The 25,025-nt window shown below is 40.6% G+C and overlaps 1 protein-coding gene and 1 long non-coding RNA gene across 3 annotated transcripts in view; one reads left to right on the top strand and one right to left on the bottom strand.

The window, feature by feature from the left end:
* Nucleotides 1-24,958, bottom strand: part of LOC130918017 (cytochrome P450 2G1-like) — a 28,912-nt gene extending 3,954 nt beyond the window's left edge. Inside the window, exons 1-9 of one of the 2 annotated variants that reach the window (XM_057839865.1) lie at nt 18,309-24,958; nt 15,566-15,728; nt 15,249-15,398; nt 8,032-8,192; nt 7,758-7,934; nt 7,555-7,696; nt 2,516-2,703; nt 2,291-2,432; nt 357-1,011 (exon numbers count right to left, since the gene is read on the bottom strand). In XM_057839865.1, the coding sequence (XP_057695848.1) occupies nt 653-1,011; nt 2,291-2,432; nt 2,516-2,703; nt 7,555-7,696; nt 7,758-7,934; nt 8,032-8,192; nt 15,249-15,398; nt 15,566-15,728; nt 18,309-18,473 (1,647 nt within the window). In that variant the 5' untranslated portion in view covers nt 18,474-24,958 and the 3' untranslated portion in view covers nt 357-652. Of the gene's footprint in view, nt 1-356; nt 1,012-2,290; nt 2,433-2,515; nt 2,704-7,554; nt 7,697-7,757; nt 7,935-8,031; nt 8,193-15,248; nt 15,399-15,565; nt 15,729-18,308 lie in introns of those variants that run through there. The other variant, XM_057839866.1, reaches the window with a different exon arrangement.
* Nucleotides 12,440-24,770, top strand: LOC130918027 (uncharacterized). Its single transcript, XR_009063552.1, has 3 exons — nt 12,440-15,016; nt 18,345-18,517; nt 22,427-24,770. It is a non-coding gene; the product is annotated as an uncharacterized LOC130918027 (long non-coding RNA).
* Nucleotides 24,959-25,025: the final 67 nt, after the last annotated feature.

The following is a 25,025-nucleotide window of genomic DNA, read 5'->3' as shown; positions in this document are numbered from 1 at the left end:
TTACTCAGTGGGGCCGGCCTCTTTGACATTTTGAGAAGTGATTTTCTCGTGTCCGCTGCAAATACAGTGGTCAGCCATCGGTACGCAAAAGCGTATGTAAGCCGTTGAGGGCCAGCGCATTTGTCTACATCCAGTGCGCATACGCGCATGCGGACCACTTATGTCAGACATGTCCAAAGTCCGGCCCAGGGGCCAAATGCGGCCCGTGGTCAAATTTCATCCGGCCCCCAGCCTCTTGTCATGAAATGAATGAATGAATGAATTTATTGTCATTGTCATCATCATCATCAAATCATTAAAAATCATCAAAATCATTATCAAAATCATTAACAGTTTCAGAGTGTGGAACATTTTCAGAGTGTGGGATTTTGTTTACCCGAAGGAAAGACGAAGATGAAGACAGACAAGGAAGACGGGAAAAGCAAATGCTTATCGGAAACCCGTCCCCCATCAGCCCGGGTCGCACAAACAGCATATTGTGTATCAGTCCAGTCATAGTCTAACGCATTTCGTTCAAAAGTCATTGATTGCCATGGAAATTTCGCATATTGTCAATTTGAGTTGATTGTATCAGTTGATGTCCAAGTAGGTGAAGGGAGGGAAGGCCTGGGGTGCTATGGAGGCTCGCGTGTGCAGTATCCGCTTCAGGAGATTAGTCATCATCATCCCTTGCCCGGTTTGGTCGAGTGAGTCTCTCACGATCACGCAGCTCCGCGTCAATTTTTGTGACCAGTCGTGCGGCGGCGTCACTTAGCGTTGCTTGCTCCTTCGTCACCTGTGCCAATTTGTCGCCGTTGTGACGAGCAACCTCCAGTATCTCGTGGTGTTGGTTCTTCATCCTCATCGAGAATCGGCGAACCCAGAGGGCACCAAGAAGCAACAGGAAGGCAAGAGCCATCAGAGAGCCGAAGATATACAGGTCCTCGGCGTCCTCTATCTGGAGGGACGTTAGGCATAACGGCCTCCATTTACCCCGGGCATCCTCCACATAACCAGACGTGAAGGTGCTGGCTGGACATGGGCGTTGGTTGAAATCAATAACGTCTGGCCCGCACACACTTAATAAATTGGTTAGCAGTACTGCTACAAGCATATGACGTAGCTTACACACTAAATGCTGCTCCTCATTTACCCACTAAAAGGCAGCAGCACTCTAAGCAACATTACCACATGTGACCCTTTACTCACAATTTTCTAAAATGGCGGCAATCAACAACAAAAAAGTTGACTGCAACAGCTGGCGCTACAAGGATAGGTGGAAACTGGACTATTTCTTCACTAAAATACGCAACAATTGTGTGTGCCTCATTTGCAAAGAGACAGTCGCTGTTTTTAAAGAGTTCAATGTGAGGCGATATTACCAAACAAGACATGCTGACATGTACTACAAGATTACAGGGTAGATATACATAGCGAGAAATTGAAGCAACTTGAAACTAGTTTAATTTCACAGCAGCAGTATTTCGCAAGAGCCCGAGAGTCGAAAGAGAACGTCACAAAGGCTAGTTGCAAAATTGTTGAAATTATTAATTAAAAAATTAATAAAGCAAATGTGACACACAGAATGGCTTGCTAAAATTTGCTTAAATATATTGTTCTACGTAAACGACGTCAGCCAAGGTCGGCCCCCCACATTTTTACCACACCAAATCTGGCCCCCTTTGGAAAAAGTTTGGACACCACTGGCAATATTCAATGCGTGGGAGGGATGGCAGCGAATGAACGTTCATTCGCTGCCACCCTCCCACTTTAAATGGATTGGTCATCTACTAGTGATAAACTCATGCCAATTCACAGCAGAAGCTTGTTTTTCTGTTCATTAGTTGTTTTTAGAATATCCTAGAATGATTTCCTGACCAATGTATCGGTAATGATTGTATCGCCGTATCGTCAGATTATTGTGAGCTTTGTATTGCAAACCGTATTGTATCGTGAGGTACCAAGAGGTTCCCACTCCTAGTAGACATGGTCACAAAGCACATATAGCAATATACAAAGTCTCGTCTCGTGGTCTTTGCGTTTCGCCTGACACCTCTCGGTCACCATCTGTTCCTCTCTCCTACTGCGTCCATTACAATTACATGCAAAACGCCTATTATTTAAATTAGGTGATGGTGTCATCTAGCGACTTTTCATGGTTGTTCTTGTTATTATTTTTAAGTGTACTCAACTCAGTTAGTGTTCTTGCAGTCAGATTTCGGGTACATCAAAATGAACGCACAGTGTTTGGCTCAGAGGTCAAATGCCACAGTCCAGAACTCTTTCATAGTCTTGAGACTTTATGGTTTACCTGATGAAAAAGGAATGAATGCCGCATTCTTCTTAAAGTTGCCGTTGTGGTCCAGGAAGTGCTGCGGATCGAAGGATTGAGGATGCGCCCACTGCGTCTCGTCTTTTAGCACAGAGTGCAGCAGTGGCACAATGATGGTGTCCTATTTTTTACCCAACATTTAGACCAAGTCTTGTCAAGCCATAAAAACACAAAAGTGGGACACAAGGACTATACTTACGGTACCTTGGGAATGGTGTAACCACGAAAAGTGATGTCACGGAGCGTGTAGTGCGGCACGTTCAAAGGGACAATGTCCAAGAATCGTTGCACCTCGTGAATGACAGCGTCCGTGTAGGGCATGGACTTCCTGTCCTGCATGCTGACGCAGCGGTCTCGTCCGATCACGGCGTCAATCTCCTGCTGCATTTTCTCTGGATAAAAAAACAACCCCAAAAGGCAAAGACTTTCTTTCAGTCGGTGTAGATCACAAGTGTCAAGCTTGCGACCCGAGAGCCAGATGAAGCACACCTTGTCATTTGCTGCGGCCCGCTTCATGTTTTTAACGTATTTTTCGGACTAAAAGTGGCACTTTTTTCATATAGTTTGGCCGGGGTTGCGATTCACTCTCTGGAGCGACATATGTGTGAAATTATTTACACATTATTATATAATTTGTAGGGCTGCCAAACGATTAAACTTTTTAGTCGAGTTAAACACAGCTTAAAAATGAATTAATCGTAATTAATCGCAATTCAAACCATCTATAAAATAAGCCATATTTTTCTGTAAATTATTGTTGGAATGGAAAGATAAGACACAAGATGGTTATAAACATTCAACATACTGTACATAAGTACTGTATTTGTTTACTATAACAATAAATCAACAAGATGGCATTAACATTAACATTCTGTTAAAGCGATCCATGGATAGAAAGACTTGTAGTTCTTAAAAGATAAATGTTAGTACAAGTTATAGAAATTTTGTATTAAAACCCATCTTAATGTTTTCGTTTTCATAAAATTTGTAAAATTTTCAATCAAAAAATAAACTAGTAGCTCGCCATTGTTAATGTCAATAATTACACATTGCTCATGGTGCAATGTGGTAAAATCTTTCGCACCCAAGCGCCAGCATAGGGCGAAAAAACACCAAAAAACACAAGTAACAAGTGGACATGGCACTGAGCTGTCATTTTAATCTGTTTGAGCGGGGCATGTGCGTTAATTGCGTCAAATATTTTAACGTGATTGATTTTAAAAATTAATTACCGCCCGTTAATGCGATAATTTTGACAGCCCTAATAATTTTAAGTTATTTTTACACAAAACTGCAAGAGGGCGCTCAAGGCCTGCGTCTCAACACTGGTGGTAATTTATAAAAATAACTGAGAAGGGCTGAACAAAATGGCAATAACTGAATGGAATGGAATGGAATATTTGGAACTGCAATTGACAATTGCCACATTTACATGGAGCCAAATATTCCAATTACAATTGGAATATTTGTTCAAACCGAATAAATGTGTTCCATATAAACACCTCATTCAGAATGAACAGGCCCAAACCGAATGGAATTTCATTCCGATTCACAGGGGTGGAATATTCCTTTTCCCAAACCGATTAGAAGTAAAATTATATCATGTAAACAGGGAAGCGGAATGGTGTCTGACTGCGTTCTTTCTGCACATGCTCCGTACTGACGTGGTGACGTCACTTGGTGACGTAAGTAACGTCACATGCAAGATGGCTTCCAAGCAGACGCACAGCGCACCCACACAACTTTTTAAATGAACGGCGTGTCATTCTGAAGTTTTGTTTCCACTTGAAAAGTTAGAACAGCAGCTGATCTGACGATCGATCTCCATGTTTTGCAACGTGACGCTTTGTTTTGATTAATCTGCGCATGTCAGACGGCAGTTGTCAAACGTCCTTTCGGAATAAAGGCAGACACATGTAAACGCTGGATCGGAATAGATGAAGTGACATGTAAACAGCTGATGTGAAATTTCCATTCGGAATGATTTGAATCGGTATGAATAAAACTCAGCATGTAAACGTGGCTAGTGACTGTCGTAAGGGATGTAGAAGAGGATGTGTGCACTTTTTACCACCAAAGTTAACGGAGTTGTTTAAAAGTTACACAGAGGATGACGATTTCATTGGATTTAGTGTTTTGGAGTGACACTGATGGTTTGGTAAATTTCTTAGCATGTTCTTTATGCTGTAGTTATCTGAATAACTCTTAATAGCTATGTTACGTTAAAGTGCGTACGACAGGTGAAAAAAAGTCTAAAATAGTATTATTATGTGAATTGTAATCAGATTTTGAGACGATTCGACTATATACAACAAATTGGCAACGCGCAGATGACAAGAATTTAGTCTTTTAATCTGCCGGAGGAAAATGTGACGAAGAGAGCCTCAAAATGTCATCGTTTCAGTCTCTCTTCTCCAATATTTTTACAGAATATTCTTTCTATCCAAGTATTTTTCCCCAATAGCTAAATAAATGATATGATCATGACAAATAACAGTATTGTGCTAAATGAAATATGAAATAATGAAATGCATTTATTCAGTACGACATGGCAAAATTACTCCACAATGGTCAAAACTGTCGACTTCACCTTTACTGTCGCACCTCCCGAACGATATTTTATGCCACTGTAGTTAATCGGGCTTTTGTCATTTCCCTGCCCCTGCTTCGGAGAATGTAAACAAACCATGAGGCGTGACAGCTAGCCGACATGCTAACCCAAACCGAGTGATATTTCAAAGTCTTCGAAGATAAAATTCACACATAAATAGCCCGGATAATTTCACGCGGCGGCGGGGTTGTCGGTTGTCTTTGCCGATCGAAAACCCGCCCGTCGGCGAGCAAGTTAGAGCTCGTCGTTCCCCTGCTGAGGGCAGAGGGCTCGTTTGCGGGGAAGCAGCTGGACAATGACTGCCGGACAAACCGGCTGATGTTGGAGGAGCGCGTCGCTGCCACATGGTCAAAACGAATATGGCGTAAAATAATGCTTTACTGCACGGCAAAGACGTAAACAGCAAGAGAGTCATACGAGAGCGGCTGCAATTCACATGGCAGAATGTGTCTGAGGATAGCTTTTCTACATGTCTGTCCATGATCAAACGTAAGTAAGTAGTCCTTTATTTAAAGAAAGTTTGTAGTGTTTACTTTGTCATCGCTGTATTCGCAGCCATTTTTAACACAAAGTTGCGATTTCTGATCGCGTAGAATATTTGACAGAACACCGGGCACATGAAGAGGGCAATAACCCGAGTTTAGTGCTCTCCCGGCGGGGGGATGTGTGACAAGTCGCCGGTCGTCAGTCTAGTGGACAAGGAGCATGTCAGCCACAAAATGCAAGCCACCACCGTATTAAAATGTTCCCAGTATTTGACATCATACAAAACACGATGTTTACTCACTTCCTCCCAAGTCCAATGGAGCCACAGTTGTCGCACACTTGTTTTGGCCGATCTCGGGGTGAAGGGGAACTTTCTGAAACCCAAAAAGGCTCACACACCTCTCCGTGGTGCAGCCACAAAAGCCTGCAGCCGTTTGGCTGGCGTGATACGAAAAATGAACTAATTAATCCGCAAAGTCAGCTGAATCCGCAGTCCATCTGCATGCTATAAAGCAGGGGTCTCCAAACCGGTCCTCGATGGCCGCTTTGGGTCCTGGTTTTTGTTCATACCGATCAAGCACAGACCTTTTAACCAATGTAGTTTGTACTAAAACAAGCAGCACCTGACTGCAATCAGCTGATTACACTTATAAAACACCAGATTGGTGAAAAGGTGTGGTCCTGTTTTGTTGATCCTTCACCCACTGCGGCTCTATGTGGAATAGTTTGGAGACCACCGCTATAAAGCAATGCTGTATTGTGAGATGCTGACCCGGGTGACATCACATTCGCATTCGTCCTAAACCCGAGACTGGAGCCGGAAGTAGCTCATTTTCATGGCGCGGGATTCAAAAATTGAATATATAATACAATCCTTTCCACACACACCCAAGCTATCCATTTCATTCAGGAGCATAAAAGACCGAGTGAAATATGAATTAAACATGCTAAACTTTAAGATTGCCAGTTCTTAGTTCGTTGTTTATGCGTCATGATACGTGAGCATACCGTACACTTATTCAGACTGTTGTTCTCTATTTTTATTTTAAATTGCCTTTCAAGACGACATGTCTGTTCTTGATGATGGATTTTATCAAATAAATTTTCCCCTAAAATAAAGTAGCTAAAAATCGAGGACTACAGAATTCTTATTCATTCATTCACTTTCCGAGCCACTTATCCTCACCCGAGTCATGGGGGTGCCGGAGCCTAACCCGGATAACTTTGGGCTTTAGGCACTGCATGTACCCCACCTACTAGGCGGGGTACACCGTGAGTCAGCTTCCAGCCAATCGTAGGGCAGAAGGAGACAAGCAAGCATTCACGCACACACTCATAACTAAGGACAATTTAGAGTAGGGATCGCAATCGCATATTTTTGCACCTGAGTCTGAGTCACCTGATTTTCGAGAATCTGCCGATACCGATTCCAAACATCCTACTGTCCCACAGTGCCGCCTTCATATTGGGAATTATTTTTAAAACAAGACTGACGTAGAAAAATGTTTGTCTCTATCAAATGCTTCATTGAGTGAGTCCACTCAAATCCACCCACGCTGCGGCGAACAGCCTCTCACTTACACAATGAGTTGCCACAGCAAACTTATGCAAATTTAACGATGATTGACACATTTGTGCTTTTGATCATAGAGCTACCAAGGTTGTCTGGCAAGATCAAAATTACAAACCTGTATATAATCGTTAACTTTAAGTACCAAACTCAAGATGGACAGTTTGGCTGCACTGCTTAGCGGGAGGGTGGGGGTCTAGGGGGTTGAGAGACTGTGGCGCTGTACGACCATGAAGCAGAAATATATAGATTTTTTAAAAAATTAAAACCCCGATCCTGATCCTCTGAAATATAGGCTCAATTTCCGATCAAGTGATCCCTCATTTTGAGTTCGATCAGCCTACAATTTATGTTTTTGGGATGTGGGAGGAAACCAGAGTACTCAGAGAAAACCCACGCAGGCGCGGGAAGAACATGCAAAATCCACACAGGAAGGCCGGAGACCGGGACTGAACCCAACATGATCCCAGAAATGTGAGGCGAACGTACTAACCACTCAGCCACCGTGTTCTTATTTAATCTTAAAATTCAAAATAGCATTTCTGGATGAATAAGAAGAGGATATTTGGTTGTTACCTTGTACTCCAGGATATTTGATCAACACACTAAGTGCATATCGGATGGTGGAGCTACTAGTTTCGGTTCCTGCTATGAAGAGATCCATGACTGTGGCTACTAGGTTCTCGTAGAAGAAGTCGGTGGAGTCGCAGTGCTTCTCCTGGGGATGCAAACGGGGTCACAACCTGTCCACATGAAGGACTCGGTCTATTTCTTCCAACCTGTTGGATACGGTTGAGGAAGCAGTCGATGTAGTCTCGGGGCAAGGCGGGAACCAGCGAGTCCTGGTGCTGCCGGACTTTTTCCTTGATGAAAGATCTCACCACCTCTATTTTGGTGAACACCTTGTGCTGGCGACCAGGAAGCCGCTCGGTCAGCCATGGAAAAATATTATACATCTGTGGAAGAATCCAGTTGTTGGCATACTGAGAAGAACTTCACAGATGTGAAAAATTGGCTTATTTGTGTTTGTTGATGGACTCAAGTGGAGCTCGCCTGCCCCAGAGGGCTGGCCAAAAACTGGAGCATTTCGGAAACGATGGCCAGCAGCTGCAGGAAGTCGGCGTCCTCATAGTCATAACGTTGGCCGAACACTAGGCAGCAGATCACGTTGGACACGGAGCCGCTCAGCAGGAATGATGGGTCAAAGGGGGCGGCTGGAGGAGTGAGAGGAGAGAAGTTGACACAAACGTGTCATATGCTCATGACATCATCAGAGGTTGTCAAGAAGAGTGATACTCAAGACTGTTTAGAAAAAACTGAACTGCTTAAGCCATGTTTCTCATTTATGTCCAAAAAAAGAAATTAGATATGAAAATTGTATTTTCTAAACAATAATCTTCTAAATCTCTCAAAATGTTCCAATTTTACAAGATAAAAGTCATATTTTTCAAGAAAAAAGTCACAATTGTGAATAAATCAACAGGCTTTCTACAAAATATCACAATTTCATGAAAAGAATACTTTTTAAACAAAAATTCGTAATATTCTAGACCACTGGTTCTACACCTGGGTTCGATCAAACCCCGAGGGGGGGGGGGTCATTGAGTAGGTCTAAGGCAGGGGTGTCCAAACTTTTTGCAAAGGGGGCCAGATTTGGTGTGGTAAAAATGTGTGGGGCTGACCTTGGCTGACGTCCTTTATGTAGAACAATATATTTAAGCAAATTTTAGCAAGCCATTCTGTGTGTCACATGTGCTTTATTATTCTTTTTTTGATCAATAATTTCAACTAGGGCTGCAGGTATCGAATATTTTAGTAATCGAGTAATCGACTGAAAATTCTATCGATTAATCGAGTAATTGGATAAAACAAATACATTTTTAGGTGAAGAGCAGTTATAAATATACATGAGAAAACAAGACATTTCATCTAATCTTGAACCATTTTCAGTCAATCAATGTCTTTATTTTCGATGTATATTGTTGAAAACAGCCAACAATTGGATCTCAGATGTAACTACAATAAAAAAAAGACTAATTCACTGCTTTCACTCAAAAAACCTTTAGACCTTATTAAAAAAAAATATATATATATATATGTATATGTATGTATATATATATATATATATATATATATATATATATATATATATACACCTAAAAATGCCTTTACGCTTGATAACACACATCACTCAAAAGTTAGGATTTTTTCCCACGTGTTTCAATTGAATTTCTATTTGTGTCAAGCCATTTTTAAGTTCTAGTTAAGTTTTAAGTTAGTCTAAACTGTAAGTCCTGATAGGATTTTGAGTTTTTGCAGTGTTCAAAATAAATGTATGATACAGGCTGTTTTGGAGCACATTAGGGACTAGTGCTACTTGGTGTTTTATCCAGCAATGACTACTGAGCTAAAATTGATAGTTAGCATTATTGAGTTTTTATTTTACATCCTCATCACTCCACGCCGCTATGTTATGTTAAAGCCTGTATGTAAGACACGTTAGCCACGCATCGAAAGTGGTCATAATTAATAGAAACCTAGCCCTCCGCAGGGCTAACGTTACGTGAGCTAGTCACAGTAGCCTTAATCTTATTTATTAGCGCTTTAGCGCTCTTTATTAGCGCTTAGCGCTCTACTGCTTTAAGATGGCGGCTGTTTACTAATGCTGCCCAGACGCGGCCGAGTCTGTCAATGCGCATCTAGTTCAACATACGTGTGATCTCTATGAGACTCATCAGACGCTACCTGCTACCAACCATTGTGCGGGCTAGTATTTAGCAACATCGGGATCGTTTGTAGGGGCTGTCGGCTGCAGTAAGTTGTTTTTTTTTGCTTCTTCCTCTACGCACGTGACATCAGCGCGTTGTCCCGCATTAAAAGTAGTCTGAGCAAAACGTGATGATTAGAACTGTCAAAATAAACGATTACTCAAGGTGAATAAAATTACTCGGATCAGTTTTTAAACTCGAGTTACTCGAGTTGCTCGAGTATTTGTTTCAGCTCTAATTTCAACAATCTCGCAACTAGCCTCTGTGGCATTCTCTTTCTTGCCTGACACAGCCAGACTATTCTCCCTGTATTCTTCAAACACTGTGAGAAATAGTCTGTGATCCAGCCCATTAACGGCCTTTCGAGCCGGGTACAAAATCAATCGTCCAATCAGATTAGTCTATTTATGTGACGTATTCTTTACGAGTAACGTCACTCTTGCGCGTCGAAAGTCGTGTCTACAACAACACAGATGGCGAACAGGAGAGCCGAGAATATGTTCCAATCCGTGGTAAAAACAGTTTTAAATTACCAAAAACACATCGAAACAAGTCATTGACAACAGTCAACATGGCTCGCGCTAGCCATTTTGAATAAACTTCTCCATTCTCCGTTCACGCTAATTACTTGTCGCTTTAACAACGTCACGTCTGCCCGTCGCTGATTGGTCCACTCCGCTGTCTGTTTGCTGTGGCTTGCTCTGCCCTTCGAATTTAATCCGCCGGACGGTCACCAGACTCAATCGCTGGAACAGCGGTGAGTCTGGTATACCAGGCAATTCTCTTTCGACTCTCGGGCTCTTGTGAAATACTGCTGCTGTGAAATTAAACTTGCTTCAAGTTGCTTCAGTATCTTGCTACGTATCTTCCCTGTAATCTTGTCGTACATGTCAGCGTGTCTTGTTTGGTAATATCGCCGCACATTGAACTATTTAAAAACAGCATCTGTTTCTTTGCAAATGAGGCAGACATAGTTGTTGCGTATTTTAGCGAACAAATAGTCCAATTTCCACCTATACTTGAAGCGTCAGCCGTCACAGTCAACTTTTTTGTTGTTGATTGTCGCAATTTTAGAAAATTGGGAGTAAAGGGTCACAAGGGGTAATGTTGCTGTTGTCTTTTAGTGGGTAAATGAGGAGCAGCATTTAGTGTGTAAGCTACTTCATATGCTGGTAGCAGTACTGCTGACCAATTTATTAAGTCTGTGTGCGGGCCAGACATTATCGATTTTATAACAGAGGCTGGGGGCCGGATGAAATTTGACCACGGGCTGCATTTGGCCCCCGGGCCGGACTTTGGACATGTCTGCTCTAAGGCGTTTGGCGAAGGTGAAGAAACGCAGAGTCCTGTTTAGACCTTAGACCCTTTTTAGACCAGGTTTTGGACTGGTTTGCTCCCAATTAACAGGCTTAATCGATTTATTTTAACTACTAGTCCTGGATCTGATGGAAGGAGGAACTGGTTTGCTCAGTGGAAGGTTAACTCGCACTTGATATGAGGGAATACAACAGACCAATAGACACCGGTCTCCATTTTTGGCCTGTTTATAAAACATGCTGTCAAAATGAAAATAATTTTGAAAATGAATATGCTAAATTACTAGCTTGCGAACATAGATATATTGGTTTTGAATTTGAAAACAATTGCTATATTATCTAATTCCGAATGGTTTGGTGAATCCACATGTGAAACTTGTGGGGTTCAGTACCTTGAGCAAGGTTAAGAACCACTTTCTCTAGACCAGTGTTTTTCAACCAGTGTGCTGCGGCACACAAGCGTGCCGTGGCAGATCGTCAGGTGTGCCACGGGAAATTGTCCAATATCACATTTTCTTTACATCGTCGGCGGAGTTGCAGTACGAAGGAAAGAGTAGGTAAAAGGTTGAACTGCTCAAGAACTGCTCAAGAACTGCTCGGATTTCTAGCCATCAGCCACCTGATGGCTAGAAATCCGAGCAGTTCTTGAACGTGACACAAGAGACCGTCCAACAGCGCCATGGTGCCAAGCGAGCTTAAACGTCATCTCTTAAAGAAACACCCGATGCTTCAAAACAAGTCGATGGACTATTTTGTTCGACTTGAAAACAGGCCAGGATCTAGGTTTACCCACCAGAGTGGGCACTAAGAAATCTTGAGGCGGCCCAGGAGGCAGGCGATTTTTACCCTTTGCATTTCTCCGGGCTTGGGACAGGCGCAAGTAGGACACTGGCTTGTGTCCCGTTGAGGCTGCATTAATTTTTTGGGGGTTTATTTGTTTTTTGTTGTTTTTTTGTTTTGGTTTTTTTTCCATTCATCTACCGGTACTTATTCTCGCAGTCAGCGTGATGTCACGATGACGTCATCTCGCATAGCAACGTGTCGCCATTTTGAGATGGGGACATGCACTGGTAGACATCTGTAGACAAACGTCTGAAATTCATATATTTCAGCTGTGTTTTGCGTCTTTTTTTTTTTTTCATAAAAACGTCTTAAACATGACTTATTATTAGGAGTGTGACAAAATATCGAAATGGTGATATATCGTGATACTTTGTATCCCAGAAGGTTTTCGATATGCTCCTGCCAAGAATCGAGATATCGTTTTAAAAAGGTGTCAGTGTTTATTTAAAAAAAAAAAAAAAAAAAGGGGGACCAACAAGTTGCTACCAAAATCTTCCACCATAATAGTGTCTCAGGTAACTCTAAAGCTGCCATTGATGGTGCTCGACACCCATCCAATCCATTTAGACTGGGAACGTTCGTTCATTCTATCGATTATTTTAGTAGTAGATTAATCAATTAACTATTTATTTTATTTCCAATGATCAAGTAATCGGATAAGGAACATAAAAAATTAAAATACCTGAGCTGAGCCTCACATGGTACAGTATATTAAAAAAAAAAAAAAAAGGATCTATGTACAACAAAAGAACAATTGACTAACTTACATAGCAAAAGTCCGCTAGCTTAAATGCTATAAAATGCTAACGCTTTTTTACAATGCTCTTAACAAATGGCTCAGTTACATATTCCCAGAAAAAACGGCTAACTATACCTTTAAACTAAATTCCGAATGCATTCAAAAAACCATTAGCTCAAACAAAAACTTAGCTTATGTTGGTCTTAACAGGGAGCAGATGGATTCAGCCATGTGAAATGAGATAGACTAGAGGGCCGTGTATCCACCCAAATCAATGAAAATAAATGCAAACACTTTCAAAACAAACCATTACAACGCCACTTTAATTAAACGAATACTTGAAGCAGCAAAATTTAATTTGAATCTTTTTTTTCTAATCGAATACTCGAGTTAATCGATTAATCGTTTCGGCACTAATCCGACACCAGAGCATTCGCAGTCATTCGGTCTGATTTTTCGGGGCATTTACAGGCATTACAGGGCATTTACCTGTTGAGTTTGAGTCACTACCTAATCATTTGGGTGATTCCCAGGTCACTTCCTGTTCTGTAACTCGAAACAAACAAGAAGTGACTCATAAAATACCCCCAAATCAACAGGAAGTATCTGAAAATCAACAGGTAAATGACCTTAAATGGCCCAAAATGACCTCATTGCCTGGCATTGGCTGCCAGTGACAGCCATAGACATTCGTTCATTCGCTGCCATCCCTCCCACTTCAAACGGATTGGACGTCTACGAGTGATACTCATTCCAATTTACAGCAGAAGCTTGTTTTTCTGTTTATTAGTTGTTTGTAGAATGATTTCCTGACCAACGTATCAATAATCATTGTATCGCCATATCGTCAGATCATCGTTATCGTGAGCTTTGTATCGGAAATCGTATCGTATCGTGAGGTAACAAGAGGTTCCCACTCCTACTTATTATTATCACGAGTCACTGCCGACAGACAAAAATTAGCGTGTATTGGCCTGCAAATCTGCCCATACAAAGTCGCCGCTGATAGCTGGATAAACAATCCAAAGGAATTGCCTGCAGTGGAGTTCGGAAACATCTACAACTACCTCATAAAGTCACCCAGTAATTTGACCTTTATCAATTATGTGGAATATGTACTGTGTGGAACTAAGAAAACTGGTAGTATATACGGAGTGATTATTTCTGCCATAACCGGTAATTCACCTCCAAGCGTTATTTAGCCGTGAACACGTCACGGCAAAATAACCAATTCCCACTAGGCCAATAATATAATGATTGACCGATCAGAGCAGTCCACGTCAAAAGAAAAATAACGCTTTGCGAGTTGTCGGTTACGGTAAAAATAACCACTGCCTAGTCTATTGATTCCTAGCAGCTAATTGGGGCAAAAAAATCGATTCAACTTTACTCACAAGTAATAAAATGTTGGCTGCAAACGTAAATGTGCCTGGATTTAGGTTCCCACTGGTGAGAATGGTCCACGGAACCGACTTCTTTTACTGTTCCCTGATTGATTGCTTTCAGCCATTTACTTGTCATTTTCTTCTCACGAGGAAGAATGAACAACTTCAAATGCGGCTCCGAACTCTTCCTTGTGCTACAACTCGCAACACGGCAACTTTTAGTCATTCCGACGGAAAAAAAGACCACAAATAAGACCAAAGTTCAACGCATTTGTACTACAATGCAGGATAAAGCAACTGCTTGTGACTCGTGCTTTGCCCCCATTTAAATATGGCGACGCTTTGTTGTGGCTGGTGACGTCATTAATGCCCGGATGTCCGACCACTAGAATGTGTCTGGAGGAGAGAGAGGAAGTGCGCGGATAACAAACGAGGTTGGAAAAACAGCTTGTTTTGGTGATTGCTTGTTCAGCGTGGTTGTGGCCAACAGTAACCTTTAATCCTGCAATAAAAAGTAGGTGAGGCCAACTCTCCGTGCGTTGTCTATATCCAGCGTGACGCTACAATAGATATTCCCGACATTTTAATTGGGTGGGCACGACTCACGTCTGGGTGGGCCGTGGCCACCCCGGCCCCGTCCATACATCCGACCCCGCTAGAAAACACAGAGAAACAGGCAACTTTTTTGAGAAAAACTATAAAGGTAAATGAGAAAGCCCTCAAAGCCTTGTTGCCAAACTTGTTGCTAAATCCCCAAAAGTCCCACGTTGTGGCAGAGACGTTGAGACTACCTGCCTGCAAAGACATTGTCAGCGAGATGCTCGGCCGTGACGCGATTAAAGACATTGCTAAAGTCCCCCTGTCTGATAATTTGGAGCTTTTCAAGCCAAACTGCTATAAAAACGGAGAGAGACAGAGCTGTTGAAGAAGATTCCTGCCAGGATATCGTCTTTGTGTTCATCTAAACAGGCTCAAGTTCCACACTAAGTAAGTATAAATATCGATTTATTTAATTATCATATATTTATTCAATATTTTTGGTTTGTGGTGTGCCGCAACATTTTTTTCCAATGTAAAAGCGTGCCATGACTCAGAAAAGGTTGAAAAACACTGCTCTAGCCTGTATATATTTAAACAAAAATATTACAATAATAACATCAAACTCAAGTTGATATATTTATTCACTTATTCACACGCATACGTGGATTTAAAAGAGCACCTTTCTGCATCTGAAATCGTGCCACCAAGTGTGTGCTCTCTTCCTGGGTCCACGCCTCCATCCCTGTTCGACCCATCCCAAAATCTCGCAGCGTCGTCAGCGTGAAGCGTCGTAGCTGACGCCAGGCCTCACCATTGCTGAGGCCTAAACCTGGGTAAAAGAAACATTAACGCCCCCCAAAAAACTCATAGACATCCCAGAATGCTTTATACGCCTGGCGGGCCACCAGGATTTACATAGGGTTAGGGTTTCTGCCGGTGTTATAATGATTTAGTTTTCCACCCTGCGTCCAATCCATTTGAACTTGGAGGACTCACCATATCCTCGGGTGGCTTTGACGAGGAACGGTAGCTGCATTCGGCCTGTAAAATCGTCGGCGTTGTCCACCAGAGCCTCTTTGACGGTCTCGTGGCCAACCAGGACCACTGTGCGTTGCCAGCCTAGGTGCAGTGTCATCACTGGGCCATACCTTTCACTCAGCTAAAAAATACAAATATGTGAATAAGCCGTTCCATTTTAAATCACTGGCTGACATTGACAGTGATAGACGAACCAGAGTTGCACTTAAAATGAACTGTATTTACATTGAGTACACAGTAACTGTAATATACTGTATTACAAGTTATACCACTCGAAATAAGAAAATTCATTCAAATTCAACAACCTTCCTACTGTTCTAACGGTTTTAAAGTTAATTAAGACTGACTGCCGTTGGCGGTTGTAGACATTTGGCCTTTAGGGTTCAGGGAAAAAAGTGTTTTGTTAAAAAAACTAAGAAAAAGAAAAAAAAGATTTACAAAAGAACAAACCCCCACCTAATATAGAAAATTAAATTGCAGCAAAAAAAAAAGAAAATCGTGATATGAAAAATTCAAATAAAAGAAAAATAAGAAATAATAGTAACTATATAAAAAATATATATTTACAAATTACACATTTAAAATAGATGGCTCCAAAGAATCTGAAACCTGGAGACTTGGATGAAATAAAATCCTCCATACAGAAGTTGGAGGTCTCCTTGACTGGCTTGATTCAAAACCAGAATCAAGAAATCGTCAGAGAGCTCCATTTACTTCGCGCTGAAAATGAGAAACTCAAGCAGGCGGTCGAGGAGAGAGATGATCGCATCAAGAGGATGGAAATTTTGGCTGACGATCTCGACCAGTGCCGACACGCAGATGAGCATCATTTCTGGATTACAACTGACGCCTAGCCCAGGGGACACAGTGGCGCAACTGGCAATTGCTAAACTGAAAGAGTATGGAATAAACATGGAACCGCTGGACATACGTCGCTGTCTTCTGCTCCCATCTGGGGGGAGAGGACCGGCGACGGTGCTCATGAAGCTGGCAGACCACAAGACCAAAACTGCCCTGCTTAACCAGTGCCACCACCTGATAGGGTCGAAGATTTTTTTTGAATGACAACTTGACTCGCCGAAATGCCAAAATTGCAAGAAAAGCACGTCAACTCAAGAAAGCTGGGAAAATAGCCAACACCTTGGTCTCGGATTGCAGAATCCTTGTCAAGACGCAGGTTATGAAGATAAAAGCTATCACGAGTCTTGACCAGCTAACTATAATAGCTGGATAACTGTAAATACTACACAGCGGACCAGTATATCAACTCGTGGATGTGGATGGTAAGCTGAAACCTATCAATGGCAGGAGTCTCTACAAGAATCTCGAACACACTAAGGATTACCTACTAAAGATAACAAAGGCTCTGACTTTAATTTGCACGGACATAACATGACACGAATGAATCGGGCATCTAAGGGGGAGGGGGTGTTGCAATTATGATTGACAATCAACTTGAATGTATTGCAATTGAGCTCCTAATCCCCAATTGTAAAAACATAATTATCTGCTGTGTCTACCGAGCTCCTGATTCAAATGTCTAGTATATGGAAAAGATACTGTATAAAACGAATAATAAGCATGTTTTCGTTGTGGAGACATTAATCTTGGGATAAAATATATACAGCATGTTGTTTGATTTTATACATACATGTCTGATGAAACTGTTACAGTGACCTTTGTGTGCGCCAATTGTTGCCGCTACTCACACCAGCTGTGATAACACATAATCACTTTTGCCACACACATAGCCACAACTAAATGTTCCACAGCAAACAGATGCAAAAATGTCAGGGACATGACTAAGCCATAACCTTGTACGCCCTGAAATTAATTGAGCTGCTTGACTGGACGCTAAGTTACTAAACTCAGATTGTTGATTGTGTTATTGTACAGTTTTGATGTATGTTCCATGCCTGAATGTGCGTCTTTAGTAATATGGGGGACGGGAAACTGATAAGCATATGCTTCATCTCGTCCGCCTTTGTCTTCTTCTTCGGTTCCTTCGGGCAAATCATATCACATTTTGTAATTGTCAATGATTGTCAATGACAGGGGTCTCCAACCCAGTCCTCAAGGCCCACTGTGGGTCCTGGGTTTTGTTCCAGCCGATCCAGCAGAGACAGTTGAACCAATGAGGCTTCTGCTAAAACAAACCACACCTGACTGCAATCAACTGATTGCACTTGTAAAACACCAGATTGGGGAAAAAGTGTTGTCATCTTGTTTGGTAGGAATGAAATCCTGCACCCACAGTGGGCCTTTGTGGAATAGGTTGGTCAATGATACCGATGAGGGTGACAATAAAATTCCATTCCATTCCAACTCCAGTGCACTGCCTCACGAACAACGTGCAGGGAGAGGTAGGGTTGGATGGAGAGTGAGACTATGCGTTTTGCTCGGGACAGCTCATCTGCATTATTATTAACTCATTGGCTGCCATCGAATATAATAGACGTACAAACCAATTTGACAAATCTGCTAGCCACGCTATTGCCGTCAATGGCAGTGAATCATGATCATGATCAGCCAGTCAAATGGTTTTGAGGGAGGCGCTTTTTAAGCCATATTACAAAATACAAATAATTTAAATTCAAAATGATTACTATGGGTGGAAAACTGCTTTTTTTACCTTTAAAGTATAGTAAATGTTTGTATAGACTTGTAAAAGACAATAAGTGTAATTCCGTAATTGTCTGACCTGAAGCATGCTCTTAAAAGGAACATGTTTGTCCAGTTGCGGCAGGTTTCCGAGCAGAGGAAACCCCAGTGGGCCTGGAGGAAGACGACCTGTGTTTTTGTTGTAAAGTAACCACAGCAGAACCAAAAGCAGCACCAGCAGCAAAATTGGTCCAGAAAGCTCCATGACACCTACACAACTAGGGGTTACTCTCAAATGGAAGACAAAGTGTAAGAAGTTATATGACTCTAAATTGCACCTTCACCCAGTCGTCATCGGCCAAAACAAACACAGGTCAAGTTAGCAACATGCACAGCCACGTAGGTGAAATTGAAATAAAGTCACAAAGGTTAACATTTCTTGGACTTACATTGGTTTTTAGTTTATAACATGCAAGAGTAAAACTAAATCTAAATAAATCCAAAACTAAATTTTATTTAGTAAAGTAAGCTGGCATGAACCCTTCTAAAACTCTTTAATGCATGAATTATTGTTATTATCATTATTTTAACTCTTACTTTGGTCATCTCCTGAGCTATTAGGTGTATTTATTATAACTGAAAATATATACGCATTTTTGCATTTCAACAAATTAAAACAAAATGCAATTCATTGCGAGTTAACTATGGACAGCATGCGATTAATCTTTTAATCGCTTGACGTCACAAGTATTAAAATTTGATAAAATAATGGTTTTTAATATGGAAAAATGATTAACGACGGCACTAGTTTATACAGAGAGTCACTACTTATAACATGGCTTTTTGCAGGCTTGTACTATTAGAACTTAATTAGTTTATAAAACACATTTAAGGTGCTTCTCTCTTACATCCTTCTGCTGTGAATTTAATTGAGTTAATGACTAGTTTAACACTAGTAGACCTCCAATCCATTTCAAGTGGGAGGGAACAAACCCTCCCAATTCAAATAGATTGGACAGGATAAGGGTTATAGAAAATAAATTGATAGATCACGGGGGAGAATTTCTCCCTGGTCCCCCGAAGAGATAAAAGTTGTGGTAAAGATATCCAGAGTCGACTTACTCTTTTTACAGCTTTTTTAATGCTTTTAACAGGGGTGAAAGTGGGCCGGAACGGTCTGGAACGCTGTTCGGGTAAGAGATTCGGCGCCGGAACAGGGCGGACCGCCGAAAAGTTTCATTGCATGTAATTGACTTTCCTATATACAGTATATATATATATATATATAAGTTCTAAAACAATACAACTGCAACAAAAATGAATGAAAGGAACAAAAAAAAAAACCCAACATATTTTTATAATGGGTCGAAATTATTTTTCGAGCACCTTAGTCATTTGCTTTGCATATATTAGAGAAAGATATATATTTTTTAAATGATTTTTTTCTTTGATTGAAAAAAATACATATACAGTATATATATTTTTCATTGAAGCAACTTTTTTGGGGATTGAATGTTTTAGACACAAATGTCCTACCCATAATATGGCCCAAACACAAAAAGGATTGCTTCAATCAAAGAAAACGTTTTCAATGAAAAATTAAGTGTTCAAAGGCAAATTTTTCAATCTCAAATATTTTTTCGCATTCAAAAACTTTTTTCTATGATTTAAATTTTTCTTTTTTTGATTAAAGTGATTTTTCTTTTTGAAAATCTATATTTTTTTGAAGCAACTTATTTTTTGATTGAATAATAAAGACAAAAATGTGCTACCCAAAATGTGGCCCAAAAACAAATCAACATTACTTCAATCAAAAAGTTGCTTCAATCAAAAAAAAATACTTTTTACAATACAATACAATACAAATTTTGACTGGGGTAACTACATTGGCACGACAACAGCGGGCGTACCAAATTCAATGGATGACGATCTTGGCGAAAAGTATTGCCTAAGCAGCCTGATTTAGAATTCCCCTCAAGAATGATGGGAAACAAAAAACACTCATTTACCTTTCCAACCGACCAAAAAACCCGTGTCAAGCCACTAATAATCGGCTTTTGGTGGCAGTGGGAAAGGTGCAGCGACCCGCCTCGACCCGTGTCAATCAACCCGCGTTAAAATCACCTCGGCTCTGATCGTCATGCAGTGTGAAAGCAAAACCCCGGGTCAACAGTCAACACCCTAATCTACGTGGTGACGTCGGCTCTTACGTGATGCGTCATAACAACATGCCAGTTGCCTCCCATTTAACACGCCCCACAACCGTAGTTACGTCGATGCTAACAACAAAGCTAGTAGAAGAAGAAGAATTCACGTCGCCTACGTTGCCTCAGCACAAGCAGAGTGTTGGTCCTTTGCCGCATTTCGACCATTTTGAGGGCAGTAAAAAGCATGAAAACAGAGAACACAAACGGAAAGGAGGCTTCCATAATGCTCTGCATTGTTTACTTCCTTGAACTGAATAAATTCGGTCGCACTTGTCGACGTTGATCTTAGCGTGGTGACGTCACGTAACCTTACGCACGGCTGAGGAGGGGTGGGGGGTTAGACGGGTGAAAAAAAATAATAAAAAAGACACGGCTTTTTTTGTCAATGGGAAAGGTGCCAAATGCCAATTGCTAGTGGGTTGCATCGGCTTGGAAAAAAACGCGCGTTGACCCACTAGTTTCAGTGGGAAAGGGGCATTAGTCAACTTATTATTTTTAAAATATTCTTGTAAGTTAATTTTAATTGCTGACACTGCATTTTGGGGTCAGCAACATGTTGTGCCCCCCCTGCCCCAAAAGTCAAATTCCGCCTATGGCGGACCGGTGCTTTGATCCCGAAAATAGGACAGCAACTGTCAAGACACCATCCTACAAACAACCTGCCTGGCTGCCACATGGGCATATTCAAGAGCAAAGCTATCTACTAACATCAGATTTACGTATACAAGTGTTGACAACAAGCATAATAAAGTGCTAGTTTCGCGTCAGCCGTTTCAACGGATTTTTATAAAATGTTTTTTTTTCCACGGACAGCACGGAGCTCCACAGCTGCAGCAGATATCTGAGTCTGATGGCTCAGCTAACCACCCTCCGTGGCGTGGACTCCAGTTCTCAATTCAATTGGCTGACATACTGACAAGTGATCAGCATGGATAGTTAGCTCTGATTTTCTTTTTTTCTTTTTCTTTTTTTTTTTCCCTTTGTGGTTTTAGGAGGTTTAACAGGGATTGGGAGGGAGAGGGATTGTAAGGCTTTAGCCAATTAAAAAAAGGCACCAAAGGCTGCCAAAATTCACTCTACTCATTTTACGCTGCCTTTTAGCTCTCTATATAGGTAAAATGGCGCCATTACAGAGTGAGCGCGACAATGCGTGGGTGGGTCGTGCAGCGCATGCATTAATTGCTTTAAATATTTTAACGTGATACATTTTTTTAAAAATTAATTACCGCCGTTATCGGGATAGATTTGATAACCCTACCTTAAGCCTAAACTAAAGACTCTGGATGAGTGTAACATATTATGTCTGTAACGTTAAATACAATTAGAAAACGATTTAATTAAAAAATATATATATATTTAAAAAAGGCATGTCCGATATTTTTTTGCCGATTCCGATACTTTGAAAATGACGTGATCGGACCCGACTGATCGGCATCGGGACATCTCTACTTTCAATGTTTGAATACTATCAGTGGCTCCTCCAGAAATTTTTCATTGGGGTGGCCAGATGGGGCCACTTAAAATCTTGGGGTGGCACACCAAAACTAAAAGCCATAATTTCAGGTTTTCATGATATTATTGCAGTAAAAGTTGATGTATGCCAAGTTGTGCATCCTTGGCTGTAGGGGGATGGGTAATGATAAGCGTAAGCTTCTACCGTCTGCCCTTGTCTTTCTTCGGTTCTTTCTTTCTTCAGGCAAATCATATCACATTTTGCAATTGTCAATGATACCGATGATAATGACAGTAAACATTTCATTCATTGATTCATTCAAAAAGGTTAGGTGAAAACTATCAGAAATACTTAAGGACATGTGATGGGATGAAATGCATAACTGATGCTACAACAATCTAATGATATACTGGCAAGCGAAGTGGCCAGTGGGGTGGCCAACAAAATTATTGGGGGGTTCATGGCCACCCCCTGGGGGCGCCACTCCATACAGACAATAATAATTAAATTGTGACGTTGGGCCGGCTCTATCAATGAGGTGTCCCTTTTTTTCCCCAGGGAGTTGGCAACCCTATGTGCCACCCACTTGAAGGGGGTAGAAAGAGGAGAGGAAGGCGGACGTTGGACAACGCCAAGAGGCCGCCATAGGATGGAGCAACACCTCTGGGAGGTTTTTTTTTCTTGTCTCTTGTGACCTCACATAGCTGAACTCTTTGGCTGCCCTTGACAGCAATACACATCAATAGCTGTTTTAAGTATCAATTTCCCTTGTTTACTAACTACCACAACACATACTCTGTGACCTGAACTGGAAGTACACTTAAAAAAATTACTCCAGTAGGTTGTAAAGTTTACTAAAAGACAATGTGCATCTTCAGCAAGAGCACATCATGTTTCCAAGGTGAGCAGTCCATACATAAATGTGAACAATGAATGAGTAGCTAGAGTAGATCATGTTGATGCAACATAATGTTAACGTGCCTTTCCAACCAATTGCAATAGTCTCGTCATTTCTCGCGAGATTTAAAAGGAGGGTTGCCAACTCCCTAAGTGACACCTCATTGGTAGAGCCGGCCGGCCCAATAACCGTCACCATTTAATTATTATTTTGTTTGTGAAAAGTGATTTTTTTTTTTTAATTAGATGGGGCTTTGCAAGGCACAGGCCTAGCTAGTAAAATTCTTCAACTTTATTTTTATTTCTTTCATACATAATCTTATTATCCACGTTTTTTCGGCGAACTGGAGACTCCAAACCGTTTGACTGACCGGCACCGTTTAAATATCAAAAAATGACCGGAATTCCATTCATTTTTAACAGCAAGCATTTTCACATCATTTTCAATGACAGGAAAACATAGGTGGTTGTGATTTTTGACCACTTACCGTTACAGCCCATTGACTTTGAAGTGGCGCCTAAGTAAGTCAATACCACTGACAGCTATGTACGTCCATGCCATTGACTATCATGTATTTCGCTACTATTGACGCCAATGTACTGGATTCCATTGAGGCATGTATAAATTGATGCCATTGACGGCCATTTATGTTAAAATTAGGGCTGTCAAATGATTACAATTTTTAATCGAGTTAATCACAGCTTAGAAATTAACTCATCGTAATTAATCGCAATTCAAACCATCTATAAAATATGCCATACTTTTCTCTAAATTATTGTTGGAATGGAAAGATAAGACAATATGGATGTATACATTCAACATACTGTACATAAGTACTGTTTTTGTTTATTATATCAATTAAGCCACAAGATGGCATTAACAATATTCTTTCAACATTCTTTCTGTGAAAGGGATCCACGGATAGATTGTTAAAGGATAAATGTGAGTTTGTATATTGTGACTAAATATTGCCATGTAGTGTATTTGTTGAGCTTTCAGTAAAAGTTAATGTAGTGACAAAACTGTTCTGCCCAAATGCATGATGGGAAGTGGGTAACCATGACTGTGTGTAGCGGTTGCAAATACTATATCGTCTCTGTGTTGTGTACAATGTAGGGTGTTAAGAAAAAGAGCAATTCCTGTTAGTCTTCCCAACGTTGCTCGCCTCAATAGTTAGTATTGTTGTGGAAGACATGTCAAAGCTATAGATAAATAAAAGCACGGTCCAAATGAATGCCTGCATCCACTCTACTCACCTGTCACTGCCTCTTAACTCTATATATGCGTAGAACGGCGAAATTGAAATCTGTTTACGGCAATGTGTGAGTGGGTCGTTCCGTGCATGCATTAAATATTTTAACGTGATTAATTTAAAAAATTAATTACCGCCCGTTAACGCGATAAATTCGACAGTCCTAGTTGTGCCTTATGTTGGTTCAACATGTCTGCTTTATGTTAAAAGAACACAATTGCTTAATACTGAAGGAAAGCAATTTAATCAGGTGAAAATTATGTATTTCTTTAATGTCGGTTCAACATGTATTTTGGGGTGACCATGAGTGCCTTATGTTGGCTCAACAAGAGTGCGTTATGTTCGCGCAACATAAGTGCTAATGTTGGCGAGACGTGTGCTTTATGTTAAAAGGACACAATTGCTAAATGCTGAAGGAAAGCAATATTATCAGGTGCAAATTCTTTCCATAATTTTTTTTATGTCAGTTCAACACCCCATTTTTTTGAGTGTAGGTTTGTATAACCAAAACCAGTATTTAATATTTACACTAGTTCCAATTGAGAGGATTCAAAAACATATGGCTAATATGTAATATTTTGCTTACCTTATTATTATTCATTCATTTAACTGACTATAGGAAGGTGGCGTGGTACACCCTAAACTGGATGCCTTTTCATTAGAATTGATAATAATAAAATGTTCCTTTGATAATGTTCCTTTTCTTATTTGTCATTTTTTACTGCAAATATTGTTTGTTCAAATTATTTTACATTTTTCATGTCTTTTTTTTATTTTTAAACAAATTGACATCTATCGAAATTACAAGTAATAAAATATTTTTACTATAGTATTTTTGTCGGGGGTTATAATCTTTCTAAAGCTTGTTTTAGTGTGTAAATGTTTTTAAATTATTTGAATTACTTCTTAGATTAGATTAAATTAACATGAACTAGAAATTAACAATATATGTAATCATTGTTTGGATTAGTGATAATATTTTAGCAACTTTAATAATATGAGTTTCA

Source organism: Corythoichthys intestinalis, chromosome 6, assembly GCF_030265065.1.
Source record: "Corythoichthys intestinalis isolate RoL2023-P3 chromosome 6, ASM3026506v1, whole genome shotgun sequence".
Taxonomy (NCBI): Eukaryota; Metazoa; Chordata; class Actinopteri; order Syngnathiformes; family Syngnathidae; genus Corythoichthys; species Corythoichthys intestinalis.
This window is presented reverse-complemented; position numbering and strand designations above follow the sequence as displayed.